At 37.9% G+C, this 14597-nt stretch overlaps 1 protein-coding gene across 3 annotated transcripts in view; it reads right to left on the bottom strand.

Annotated features, from left to right (window-relative positions):
• ZNF277 (zinc finger protein 277) overlaps positions 1-14597 on the bottom strand; it is a 141899-nt gene that overhangs the window by 22540 nt on the left and 104762 nt on the right. For all 3 annotated transcript variants that reach the window (XM_025380883.1, XM_025380885.1, XM_025380884.1), the window contains exon 5: positions 3402-3493. In XM_025380883.1, the coding sequence (XP_025236668.1) occupies positions 3402-3493 (92 nt within the window). The remainder of the gene's footprint in view (positions 1-3401; positions 3494-14597) is intronic.

The raw sequence follows: 14597 nt of genomic DNA, 5'->3' as shown, positions 1-14597 counted from the left end.
AAGGAAAAAGACTACCAATCAATAATTCGATATCCTGTGAAACTATTCCTCAAAAAAATATGGAAGAAAAAAAATGAAGGAGAAATCAAGACATTCCCAGATAAACAGAAACTGCAAGAATTCATTGGTAGCAAATCTCTCCAACAAGAAACTGAAGAAAGTTCTTTAGGTTAAAAGAAAGGGACATTAGACAATAACTTGAATCTACATAAAGAAATCAAGATCACCAATAAAGGTAATTAATGTAAGTAAATATAAAATACAGTATAATTGCATTTTTAGGACCCTTTCTTCTCATATCTGATATGAAAGATAACTGTATAAAGCAGTAATTAGCAAACATGTTCATGAGCTGATAATATATAAAGGCATAATTTGTATGACAACAATAGCACAAAGGAGTGAGGAGGAAACAAACTACATTGGAGCAAAGTTTTTGCATATTATTGAAATTAAAGTTGTTATTAATCTGAAACAGATTGTTTTCAATTGAAATGTTAGTTGCAATCCCCAGGGCAACCACTAAGAAAAAGAGTTCAAAATCCATGGTATAAGAAACAAGGGAACTAAAATCATACACTAGAAAATACCTATTCAACACAAAAGAAGGCAACAATAGAGGAGAATAATGAGAAGACCTAAAACATATTGAAAACCAATAGCAAAATGGTAGAAGTAAACGTGATCTTATTAATAATGACATTAAACACAAATGAATTAAGTACTACAATGAAAAGGTGAAGACTGGCAGAATGTATAAAAAATGATCCAACTGTATACTGTCTATAAGAGATATACTTTAGATTAAAAGACACAGACAGGTTAAAACAAATAATGAAGGGTGTGGAGGAGAGGAGAAAAATTAGATGTATGGTAAGAAGAAAGTACTCATTACTCTATCCTTGTCTGTTATCCACCTCCTTCTTTCTATTTTTATGTCCCAATGCTGGGAGGACACAAATGTACGCCTGCAACACTGCTAATATAGTGTATGAGTGGATTCAGGTTGTGTCTTTCATCTTACAGGCTGAGCTTTTCATAAATAAAAAGAACTGATGAAGGAAAGGGGATTTTTATAAGAACTAGACACTATTTATCTTTCTCACTGGTTATTTAAAAAATATATACATTTACTTATGCCAGAACAATGGCATAAGTCAAGACTCCTGAGGAGCTCATGTAATTCCTATGTGACCCTACTCAATAGAGAATGCAGATAAGTTAGACTAGAGGAACAGGGGGATTATATTAGGAACTAGAGAAACACTAATATTTAATATGTTCAAATACCAATATTGTAAGAATTTAATATCATATGGATAGATATTTCAAATCATATCAATATCCACATTCATCACTAGAACTTTATAGAAAACAAAAATATCATTTGTAGCTTCCCATATGCCAATACAAGAGATCTCTGACAATAATCACATGCCTCCTCACTAGGTCAATAATTACCTGAACATAAAATCAGAAATATCTTGTTAACATTGTCAGTAGTAATGTTTGGTAATTTTTCTGATGGTGGCATGGGTTTTCACTGGTACTTTTAAGTTAACTTTTAAGACTGGCCTTTATTGTTATACCCATAAAGTCCTTTGAAATAGAAGGAAAAAGTTAGAAGTACAATCAGTGGCCGTGGCACAGATTTTTCTCTATGCTAACTGATCCGAGAATCAAACCTTTACCACTGGTGTTTTGAACATTAATGCCTCAACTAAACTCTTTCATAAATTCCAATAAGTAGCTACCTTCTCCTTTCCAAGGTTTTTCACGTAACAATGTCAGTTACTGTGCTGGGCTATGTTTTCACTAAAGACTGCTTTCTTTCAAGTTAGCAGAGAATGATATTTTTCTGATTGTCCACTGTATGCTGAATCAGTGAAATCATCCTGAGTTCCTAGAGGTTACAACTTCATAACTTGTATTTAAGTGAATGTACATTTGTAAACATTACTGATGCATAATAATAAATGTGTCTGGTCTTTGTCCCTTGTTCCTAGCACAAAGTTTCTAGTAATTTTTCTAGTGATAGGAGTATATTTATTATTATGCGAACGAGGAGACTCCTGGTAGGACCCTACATAGCTTCCAGATGGGGAACGGTCACCATAAAGACTAACCATATGACTAGAGGGTTGGGACTTTGAGCCAGTCAGACCTCCAGAAAGGGGAGGGGGCTGCTGATGGAATTCAATAATTTAATCAATCATACCTACATGATGAAGTTCTACATAAAAACTCGGGACACCAAAACTCAGAGTGGGTTGCTGGTTGGTGAATTCCTTAATGTGCTAGGAGGGTGACAGGTCCTAATTCCTTGGGAAGAGGAATCAGAAACTCCTCATTCAGGACCCTCTCAAACCCCCCCCCAATTTGTCTCTTCATTTGGCTGTTTCTCATCTGTATCCTTTATAGTAAAACTGTAATCATAAGTACAGTGCTTTCCTGAGTTCTGTAAGTAATTCTAGCAAATTATCAAACCCATGAAATTATCAGTGGGAACCTCTGACTTCATAACCAGTGGTCAAAACTTTGGGTAGTCTTGGGACCACATGAGTTTATGGCGGGTATCTAATGTGAAGGCAGTCTTGTTTGAGCCTGTGCCCTTAAATATGTAAAACTTGATGCTAATCCCAGGTGATTAGTGCCAGAATTGAATTGTACTGCACCAGCTGGTTTGGGACCAGCTGGGATTGGTGATAGAATCACCAGTGCTCCCACTTTTTTTTTTTTTTTTGAGACGGAGTCTCGCTCTGTCGCCCAGGCTGGAGTGCAGTGGCCAGATCTCAGCTCACTGCAAGCTCCGCCTCCCGGGTTCCCGCCATTCTCCTGCCTCAGCCTCCCGAGTAGCTGGGACCACAGGCGCCGCCACCTCGCCTGGCTAATTTTTTGTGTTTTTAGTAGAGACGGGGTTTCGCCGTGTTAGCCAGGATGGTCTCGATCTCCTGACCTTGTGATCCGCCCGTCTCGGCCTCCCAAAGTGCTGGGATTACAGGCTTGAGCCACCGCGCCCGGCCCCCACTTCTTTTTTTATGTCTTTATTTTTAATAATCAAAAGTGAAAAGTTACCAGTGATTTAGAGGAAACGAGTTAGTATATGGAGGTGCATCTGCAGTAGTTTGCGGCATATGGTCTTGCAGGTCAGCCAATTTTAAAAGCCCTATAATATTAAACACAAATCTGCTTCTGTCATTTTAAGAATTTATACCCCTCTGCTGCTTAGAGCAACTACAGTCCATCTTTGATGTTGGGCATATTTTTAAAAAGTACTGCTTATAAACGAAAGGGTCCTGAGCCAACACATATAACTTAATTTATATAACCAACAGTTAAGGATGTTTTGATGGGTTTCCAGATTAAAAAACAGTAACATTTAAAGATGCATAATGGCAAACCTGTTTCCAAGGAATTCTTCATTGCAAAACATACAAATGCCATGAAAATTGGTATCATTTCGTTCTTGCTGCTGTTGTTCCAGAATTTCTTTCTGGAAAGTAGAAACAGATTTATGGTATTATCTTAATGCACAACTGGTTAATAAAAAATGTCAAAGTCTGGATGGGAGCAAACTGGGCTGCAAACATAAAGGGAGTATATAAAAGTTGCCAACATTTCAAATTTCTCCATTCCTGTTTTTGCATTAAACTCCAAGTCTGTCCCATAAAATGCTTACACAACACTCCACTTGAACAGCTATGTGGGAATTAAAATCAAGGTTTTACCACCTTTGCTACCCTGTCTTTTCCAGTGTTTTCCCATCCCTATCCTCTTCCAAAACCAAAACTGGTGGGATTGTTGACTTGCTCTTTTTCCTAATTCTCAGTTTGATTTGTAATCAAGTTCTGATCAATTTTTCACTTGAGCTATCTTCCAGATAACTTTTCTCCACTATTCCCAAGGTCACTCCCCGGAGTTCAGTTTTTATTCAGTCGTTGTGGGTTACTATAAATAAAGTCTCCTAAAGGGTCTACCTGATTTCAATCCCTTGTCTATCATATTCATCCTCTTTTTGCTGCTAGAATTTTTCTTAATATTTTCATGCATAATTAACTTGTTGCACCTCAACTCAAATAATTTAAAATATGCTCTGACAATATCCTGCTCTAATCAAGGTGGTTCCGTATGTTATTTTTCCTGAGGTCATTTTCTTTTTCACTTTCACAAATCTTATCTGCTAATCAAGATCCTACTTGATTCCTGTTTCTATAATGCAACCATTTCTGGCCACAGTACAACAGTGCAGAGCTCAGGCTCTGAAACACGGAGCAGATTTGGATTTGAAATATGGCTCTCACATATAATTGATATTTAACCTCTTTAATCCTCAGTTTTCTCTTTTTTCATTTTTTATTATACTTTAAGTTCTGGGATACATGTGCAGATCATGCAGGTTTGTTACATAGGTATACATGTGCCATGGTGGTTTGCTGTACCCATCAACCCATCATCTACATTAGGTATTTCTCCTAATGCTATCCCTTCCATAGCCCCTCAACCCGAAAAGCCTTGGTGTATGATGTTCCCCTCCCTGTGTCCATGTGTTCTCATTGTTCAACTCCTACTTATGAGTGAGAACATGTGGTGTTTGGTTTTCTGTTCCTGTGTTAGTTTGCTGAGAATGATGGTTTCCAGCTTCATCCATGTCCTTGCAAAGCACATGAACTCATCCTTTTTTATGGCTGCATAGTATTCCAGGGTGTATATGTGCCACATTTTCTTTATCCAGTCTATCATTGATGGGCATTTGGGTTGGTTCCAAGTCTTCCCTGTTGTGAATGGTGGTGCAATAAATATACATGTGCATGTGTCTTTATAGTAGAATGATTTATAATCCTTTGGGTATATACCCAGTAATGGGATTGCTGGGTCAAATGGTATTTCTGGTTCTAGATCCTTGAGGAATTGCCACACTGTCTTCCACAATGGTTGAACTAATTTATACTTCCACCAACAGTCTAAAGGCATAAAAACCCTAGAAGAAAACCTAGGCAATACCATTCAGGACATAGGCATGGGCAAAGACTTCATGACTAAAACACCAAAAGCAATGGCAACAAAAGCCAAAATTGACAAATGGGATCTAATTAAACTAAAGAGCTTCTGCAAGCAAAAGAAACCATCATCAGAATGAACAGGCAACATACAGAATGGGATAAAATTTTTGCAATCTACCCATCTGACAAAGGGCCAATATCCAGAATCTACAAGGAACTTAAACAAATTTACAAGATAAAAATGAATAACCCCATCAAAAAGTGGGCAAAAGGACATGAACAGACACTTCTCAAAAAAGGACATTTATACAGCCAAGAAATATATGAAAAAACCAAACAACCCCATCAAAAAGTGGGCGAAGGATATGAACAGACACTTCTTAAGACGATTTTTCCAGTGTTCTCCATTAATATATTCTATTTCTACTAACTACATCTAGCCTTTCTACTCTAGTAAGATTTTCTTTCTGACCAATATTGTGTAGAACTGATTTTTTACAACATGATAGCTGAAAGGGATTTCATGAAACTATCTACTGACTCCCTATAAGAGATGTTAGGTGATTTGTTTAAAGCTACATAGCTACTTGGTGCCAAATTTGGTGCTATTTTCATGATACCACATTTACTTTTTCTCAGAAGGTACCCACTGTAGCATATGCAGATACAGAGCTTAGAACAATGACCTTTTTATTTAGTGAACAAACAGCTTCAGAAGCCAGGGGACAGTGATCTGGAGAGGTACGGCAGCATTAAAATCTTTCTTACAAAATACCCACATGGAAGCCTCATTGAGATGAGTTCAATATAAATAAGCTGCTCAGCATTTGGGGCTTAGAACACTCTAAAGAATAGATAATACATGCAAATATAATTATTCCTTATTTCTAGTTTAATTAGAAAAAGAGGAATTCTAGGATTTCTAGGTGACAGACATTTTAATTTGATATTTGAAGTTGGTTAAGTTTTGCACAAGATAGTTTCTAAGATGATTCTCATGTTTTTTCTGCATTCCAAATTCAGGACACAATTGAACCTGTTCTATATGACACAGGGTCTTTGCTGTGAACAATTACTACCATACTGTACTGTAATGCAAAAGTATTATATTTTCAGGATCACTTTGCAAATTACTCTAAATTGTTGTGCTCTTTTGGTTTAATTTTATTCTCTTTCTTTTATGGCCATCTACGTTTGTCTCCCTTTATTCAATGAAGCTTTTTCATCCCTGTTAGTGGGTCTACTTCTATACCCACCAACTGGCTCCCCCAGCTATACCTCCTCGCCATTAAATATCCTCTGTTTAGACCTTCTGTTCTTCCTTTTGACCTAGAACAAAACTATAGGGACTCAGGGACTCCCAAAACTCAGCTAAGGAAAAACAGATAATCAAATTCTAACAATAAAATTAACTCAAATATGTTTGGTACCTAAGAAAAAGTAGCTTCCAATATCTTCCTCAGATGAGCTTCAGGGGAGTTATTTTCATCTGGTAGGGTTTGTCTCTTATTATCGAGCTCTCTATAATTTGGATCTACTGAGCTTATCAGATACCAGATGGATGGATTTATAGGAAAGACTTTCCCTGTATATATATTTTAAAAGTATGTTTACACAATGCATGCCTAGAGGGATGGAAGACAAAATTGACTGTAAATGGATCTTTAAAAAATTAGTCTGCAAATATGTAATGACACTATCTGGAAATAAAACTAAAACTGGTAATCAATAAAATCTTTAGTAACACCTTAACAGAGCCTTGTTTTTCTATTGAATAAAATCCACAATATTTAGCATGGCATTCACAATACTCTGTACCTGATTCCAACCTAAGTTTTTTTGTTTTTGTTTTTTGAGACAGGGTCTCGCTCTGTCACCAAGGCTGGAGTGCAGTGGCACGATCATGGCTCACTACAGCCTGGACTTCCTGGGCTCAAGTGATCTTCCCACCTCAGCATCCTGAGTAGCTGGGACTACAGGTGCACACAACTATGACCGGTTAACTTTCCGTATTTTTTTTGTAGAGACAGGGTTTCTCCATCTTGCCCAGACCAACTCCTATGGTCAAGTGATCCTCCTCCCTCAGCCTCCCAAAGTGCTGGGCTTTATAGGTGGGAGCCTCTGTGCCTGGCCTCTAACCTAGGTTTTTAAAAGTCTTCTCTCACATTTCTTCCCCATACAACCCTACATTATAGGGAAAAGCAAGAAGACATGTCATTATTTACTTGTGTATTACTCTCAGTAGCAGTTCTCAACTACCTACTATGATTTCTGAAGCCACTCAATGGCCTGGAGTAGTCGTTCCCTCTTTTGCCCATCTTTGCCTATTCAAGGGTCAGTTCAAATGCTGTATCTTTGTGGTGAGTGGAAAGAACAACGGCCTGACACTTAGGAGTTCTGTAGTCTTGTCCGTTTTTGTGTCGAAGTAGCTCTTGATGTGGCCTTGGGCATACCACTTCTCTAGGACTCAGTTTCAGCTGATCTCTAAACTGCCTGTGAAACATTCTACAAACCATTAAAGTGACTTTCCCAGACCGTTTTTGTATTAGAAATGATACTTCATTTTTTACCACAGTTTTAGAGCATTCAGTTGGCATCTACATTGCTTGGTCTTCAGGAAAACTGTGTCCCAACCATCTCTACTCATAGAAAATGAGCTCCTCTATGCCATACGCACACAATTTCGTATAGTAGATTCTCAATAAATACATGATGACTACATTTATACCCGAGGTGCAACAACATACACACTACAAATGTATGTGCTCTACTGAAAATCAAAATGACTTTCTCAAAGGAAAGGGGTTTATAACACACTTGATTATCCCTTACTGACATATGGTTGGCACTTACTATTTAGTTTTATAAGGTGAAATGAAGAGCTTCCCACAGCAACAGTAAGTTGATAATTTGTTTAAACAGAGAATGGTCTACTACATATGTAAATATTCCAAGAAATTTACCATTGATTATGATTTTTAAAAATCCTAAAGTTTTCTTTTAAACTTACAACAGACAATTTTTACAAAATATATAGAGATACATAGAATTTTACTTGCTATAGGACTAGGGACTTGGGGATAGGTTTTTACTTTTAATACTATAAACACAGCCTAGGCAACATAGAGAGACCCCCATCTTTACTAAAAATAAAACAATTGGCCAGGCATGGTGGTGCCTGCCTGTAGTCCTGCTATCCAGGAGGCTGAGGTGGGACGATCGCTTGAGCCCAGAAGCTTGAGGCTTCAGTGAGCTGTGATCATACTACTGCACTCCAGCCTGGGCAAGAGGCCTGGGCCCTGCCTGGAAAAAAAAAAAAAAAAATTAAAAAACATACTTTTTAAGGGCACAAATACAGTTTGTTACTAACATGACATTTTGAGCAAAATAGAAGATGCAAGTCATAGGGAAATGAACTAGAGTGATAATTATAAAGCCCAACAGCTAAGGAAAATGAAGTACATTGGCATAGAACACAATTACTTTTGTTTCATTTTTTAAAAAATATTAAGAATTGAAATAATGATCTCAAGGTTTTCCTCATTTCCACTCAAATAAAGTTTAGTCTACAAAGTGCTTTTGCCTTATAAATTTCTTAAAATAACACCGAAGATATTATATATACTTTTGACCATTTTTCACTTACACATAAAATGTGAAAATAAAAAGTATTTTAAACATGCAACTATTATGTCTGGAACAGTTTTCATTATTGCATTGTAATCAATTCAATAAATTAAGGAGAAGAAAGCTCTCCTTTTTTTTTTTTTTGAGACGGAGTCTCACGCTGTCGCCCAGGCTGGAGTGCAGTGGCGCGATCTCGGCTCACTGCAAGCTCCGCCTCCCGGGTTCACGCCATTGTCCTGCCTCGGCCTCCTGAGTAGCTGGGACTACAGGCGCCCGCCACCTCGCCCGGCTAATTTTTTGTATTTTTAGTAGAGACGGGGTTTCACTGTGGTCTCGATCTCCTGACCTCGTGATCCGCCCGCCTCGGCCTCCCAAAGTGCTGGGATTACAGGTGTGAGCCACCGTGCCCGGCCTAGAAAGCTCTCCTTTATTTGTTGAAATTGGCTTTGCTGACATAGCTATGTCATGCCATTCTAAATGCATTAGTACACCAGGAAGCTAAATAAGACAGGTAGCTATCCCTAAACTTTGCTACTCTTCTATTTTTAAAAATTTTTTATTATTAAAAATTTCACCAACACAGAAAAGTCAAATGAACAGTACAATTAACATTCCTATACTCAATATTTACATTCAGTAACTCTGAACATTTTGCCTGTTTCTTTCTCTCTCTTCACATGCACAGGTACATTTGTATGTTATATACTTTGTTTTGGCTGCACTATTTGAAAATAAGTTGCAGATACGACGATACTTTACTCTTAAATACTTCAGCATGCCTCTCCTAAGAGTAAGGACATTCGCCTATGTATAACCACAAAACCATTATCATCACAAGTAAGAAAATCAATAGTAATTTTAAAATAGCTGGAAGTATCCAGGTAATACTTAGATTTCTTCAATTACCCCAAGAATGTCTTTTAATGTTTCTCCCTAACCTCTACTCAAGACCACCCTAGGTTCACACATTTCATTTGGTTTTTAGGTACTCTACCTCTAAATCTTAAATTACAAAATAATCCATCTGCCTAGGACTCAGGCTCTGATGCATAGAAAATTTTTTTTTCCAAACTAATAGTCTTCCAAAGTACATGAACGACTCATAGGAAAACCTTGTTAACATTATTATCTCTATGTAATCAACTCAAAATGTATTCTACCAGATAATAAGCTCACTGAAGGCAGAACTCTCTTATTCATCTTTGTAATCTCCCCTGTGCATTACAGACAGGGTGCACAATAACCGTTGAATGGAGTTGCTGTGTTTCCCATGGCTTCTATTTCTTCAAAACTTCGAGTGGTTAAAAGGAGTCTAGGTAGAAGACAGTCACATTATCACTACGCCCTAGCACCTTTAATCCTATTGCTGTTACCTTACTAGGATGTGAGAAAACAAGACAGTTTTAAATTCTGTGCATCGTTCTTCTGTGGTAAACATACTGACAACTACTGATCAGGCAAAAAACTGAGTAGAAGCTACTTGCGCAATGAAGAAAAGTTTTTTTTTTTCTTCTATTTCCTTCTCTCCTTCTTCCCTTCCTCCTTTTCTCCCTCTTTTTTTTTCTTTCCCTTGCTTTTTCTTTCCTTCATAAAGCTTAGCATCAGAATTAGCTGTGGCATATGTTTGAAGTCACTTATGAATAAAAAAAAAATCAGGAGACACTCCATAAAAAGCACCACAAAGATGTGCAAATCGAAGATGTGCCCATCTACTTTGTGGTTTTATGTTTTCTAAAAAAAAAATTCATGCTGGGCTATATATCAGGTTTTATTCATTTAGGTTTATTCTGGGCTATATACTAGGAAAAGGGAGATGAAGAGCATGGTGCAGACGTTATATGTTTGAGCCTCTCAAAGAAGCTGATAAAAATCAGATAAAATTTTCATTACAAATATGCTTAGATAAAACCATAGTAGTAAGAATATAAGATCAACTTATGTGCTAAGCAAAGAGTCATAATAACAAGCTATATATGTTTTTCTGATTAGTGTAAAATGTCAAGTGTGACAGCAAAGGGGTCAATGCCTAGTCTTTCATCTTTATTCATAAGCTAAAAGCAGAGAAAACATTAATAAAACAGCAGATATAGCAGATGGCACTCAACACAGTCATAGGGGATTGACATGTAGGTAGAAAATGAAAATGAGAGTTAGGTTGAAAATTATAAAAACCAGTCAATTTATGAAAGAGCAATTTAAAAAATGTTTATTTAGGTAACAATTTATACACAGCAAAGTAAAAAACTGATGCTTAAAGTGACAAATCCAATGGAAATAACCTGCATTAACACACGAAAGTAAAACCAAGACTGATGTTATCAGCTATGGCTATCAAAAACATTTTATGGATACTGACAAGTAATTGATTTACAATAGTTTCTTGGCTAAATGGATATATGAGTGGCTATGAGAGAAAAAGGCACACTCCTCAGGTTCCTTCCCAAACCAGCTTAAAGGCAGCAGCATGGCAGAACCAGCTAGACATTCTCAGCCTAGGAGTCCAGTGGCACCCCTCCAATACAGAACACAACAAATCTCCCCATGAAAACTATAGCAGTGGCCCAAAGGCTCCATGGCAAGGCAGCAGAATTTCCTATTTCTCCTGCTTTTTATTTTAAGAATAATGGATTAACTCTGAGGTATCTGGGATTATTTCACTTACACCTCCACTTTGTTTTAATAAATGTTTCAGGCTGCTACAGAACAATGTAGCATAGAAATGGGAATAAAAGAAGAAAGAAAAAAATAGGGTGGGCACCTAAATTGCAAACAAAAAATAAAATACACACACACACACACACACAGACACACACTCAAACCTAACCTAAAGGTAGGTCCTAATGTGGCTCTCAGCTTTGGCAGACAAGGGAAACACACCAGATAAAGGGTTTGTGTGGAGAATTTGGATGGCCTTTGTTGTCTGTTCCTAAGAGGTAACTTATTAATCCTTAGAATTTCCTGAGTGACTGGAGGGTCTGTGTTATTCATGGTGGGCCCTTTGACCACACCTGATAGTTTATATAAATGACATAACTCAGGATGGGAACTGGCCATGCCAGAAAGACCAACCATGTGATTAGTGGGTTGGGCTCTGAGCCACATAAGATCAGCCTCATCTCCTGGAAAGCAGGGGGAGCTGGAGATCTAGCTCAACCGTGTGACCAATGATTTAATCAATTACACCTACTCAATGAAGCCACAATAAAAACTCTGGACACCAAAGCTCCAGTAAACTTTCTTGGTTGGGACTCTGGGTATTGTTACATACTGATGTGCCAGGAGGACAATGCATTCCTAGGAATGATGGCAGCTTTGTATTTGGGAATCTCCCAGATCTCACCCTATGCGTTTCTCTGTTTGACTTGTTCTGATTTGTATCCTATTGCTATGATTGAACTGTAATCACAAGTATAATGCTTTTCTGAGTTCTGTGAGTCATTATAGCAAACTACTGAACCTGAGAGAGTAGTGGGGATCTCTGAATTTGTAGCCAGATGGTCAGAAGTAAAAGTATCCTGAGAAACCCCCAATTTGTGGCTGGTGTTTGAAGTGAGGATAGTCTGTGGAGGGCTGTGCCCTTAACTCGTGAAGTCTGGCCTGTCTAGGTAACTGGTGTCAGAGTCATTGTGGGTACATAATAAGTATATGTATCATGGACAATATACTCAGGATTAACAGAAAAAACAACATAGGGCTGTTTCCAATATCAAGCCTAAAAAAAGCTAACTCTCATTACAAAGCACACCCTCAAACTCAGTGAAAACAGTACAGAGGGGTGGGGTATGGGTTGTCATGATGCAGTACAGATACTTGTTGTCTCCTGACTGTTTAACTATCAGTCTCCAGTCTTCCTCAATCATCCCTGAGCACAGTTTTTGTAAGTATTGGTTGGTTATAATCTTGAATCTGTCTTTCTTCCAGTCAGTATCTGGAATGTTGCTTTCATAGACTCTCACATGGATACAGAGGCACAGGCTTCAGGAGATCATCAGGAGGAGATATTTGGGTTGACTCTTATAAAAGCTGCATAGTCAGTGATGGGGTTCAGAACATGCCACCCCAAAATATGGCACCTTGGAATAGCAGAAGCAGGAAGCTCACTTTTACCTCCTCCTTCCCCTTTCCCCCTAAAGTAGATCATAAAGCCTTCATTCAAAAGGTACCTTCATTTAAAAGGAACATCCTTATCTCTGAAGACACAAGGATAAAGAGAAGAATCTGAACAAATAGGTTTTGCTAAGTCCTCTCCAGTTTCTTACCAGATCATATCCCCCTTGTCTAATCATACTTCCCCACAACGATCCACTTCTTCATCAAATTTAGCATAAAAATGCACAGATTTCCATTTCTTTGGGTCTTCATTTCCTTATGAAATTTAGTCAAGTAAAACATACTAAATACATTTGTATGCTTTTCCTTTGTTAATCTGTCTTTTGTTTTACAGGTCTCAGCCATGAAACTAGAGGTGAGTGAGAGAAAACATCTTTCCTCTTCTACATCCTAAGCACAGACTAGAACTTGCATGAAGAGTCATTTAATTGTTACTCAAAAATCACTGAAGAGAACAGCCACACACTAGACCACAGTCCACTAATTCTCATCCACCCTCCTAACACCAACTATTGGCTTCCAAAGTTGTGCCTCATACATATCATGATCATAGTTTTTCAATTTTTTTTAAAGACATAGTCTTGCTCTGTTGTCCAGGCTGGAGTACAGTGGTGCGATCTCGACTCACTGCAGCCTCCATGTTCTGGGTTCAAGTGGTTCTCGTGCTTCAGTCTCCCAAGTATCTGGGATTACAGGCATGTGCCATGACACCTGGCTAATTTTTAAATTTTTTTAGTAGAGAAGTGGTTTCGCTATGTTGGTCAGGCTGGTCTCGAACTCCTGACCTCAAGTGATCCGCCCGCCTCACCTCCCAAAGTGCTGGGATTACAAGAGTGAGCCACCACATCCAGCCATAGTCACAATTTTTAACAGATTAAATTTTAAGTTAAGTGTTACCAGATGCCTAGCCCTTATTGGGTGGGTATCAGAAAACTATCCAAAGAACATCTGGCAGTGAGTGACATAATTTTCTGGCATATACTCCAAAGACAAACTTCTGGCAAAATGGATATGAAGATAACCAAATATAGCAATTTATTGATACAATAATTGATAGGTAAGTCAACACCAAGATTAAATACCAAGCCATATTAACAGGTTTTAGAATTTATGACAACTAGCTGACAGGGTCAATAGTCTCTTGAAGCTATACCTCATTTAGTAGACAAATACATATATATGTATTTGGACATATGTATACATACTAAATACATACATATGTATGTATTTATCTTTTAGAACTCTATAAAAGGAAAAAGAAAGCATCTACCTCAGCGCTTAACCACTAAGATACTAATTAAAATCAAGCAGGGGGAAGAGGAGTTCAATTTCTGCTTAGGAAATAGATACAAGAGAACATCCTATCAATGAGAAAAAGCTGAATAATCAAAAAAATTCAATTGGGAGGCTGAGGCGGGTGGATCACTTGAGGTCAGGAGTTGGAGACCAGCCTGGCCAACATGGTGAAACCCCATCTCTATTAAAAATACAAAAGAATTAGCCAGGCGTGGTGGTGCGCGCCTGTAATCCCAGGTACTCGGTAGACTGAGGCAGAAGAATCCCTTGAACCCAGGAGGCGGAGGTTGCAGTGAGCCGAGATCACGCCACTGCACTCCGGCCTGGCGACAGAGTGAGACTGTCTCAAAAAAAAAAAAAAAAAATAAATAAATAATAAATAAATAAATAAATAAATAAATAAATAAATAAATTCATAACTTATTTTGAGTCCGAAGAGCTGAAGTCACAAGGCAACTAGACAAACTGACTTCTAACAGACAGCCTCTCTGAAGAGAGACATGAACACATGAACTACTTCTTTCACCTTTGGCAGAGCATGGGAGGAAAAGGGAAGTAGGAAGA

This window comes from Theropithecus gelada, chromosome 3, assembly GCF_003255815.1.
Source record: "Theropithecus gelada isolate Dixy chromosome 3, Tgel_1.0, whole genome shotgun sequence".
Taxonomy (NCBI): Eukaryota; Metazoa; Chordata; class Mammalia; order Primates; family Cercopithecidae; genus Theropithecus; species Theropithecus gelada.
The sequence above is the reverse complement of the archived record's forward strand: the minus strand, read 5'-3'. Positions and strand labels throughout refer to the sequence as shown.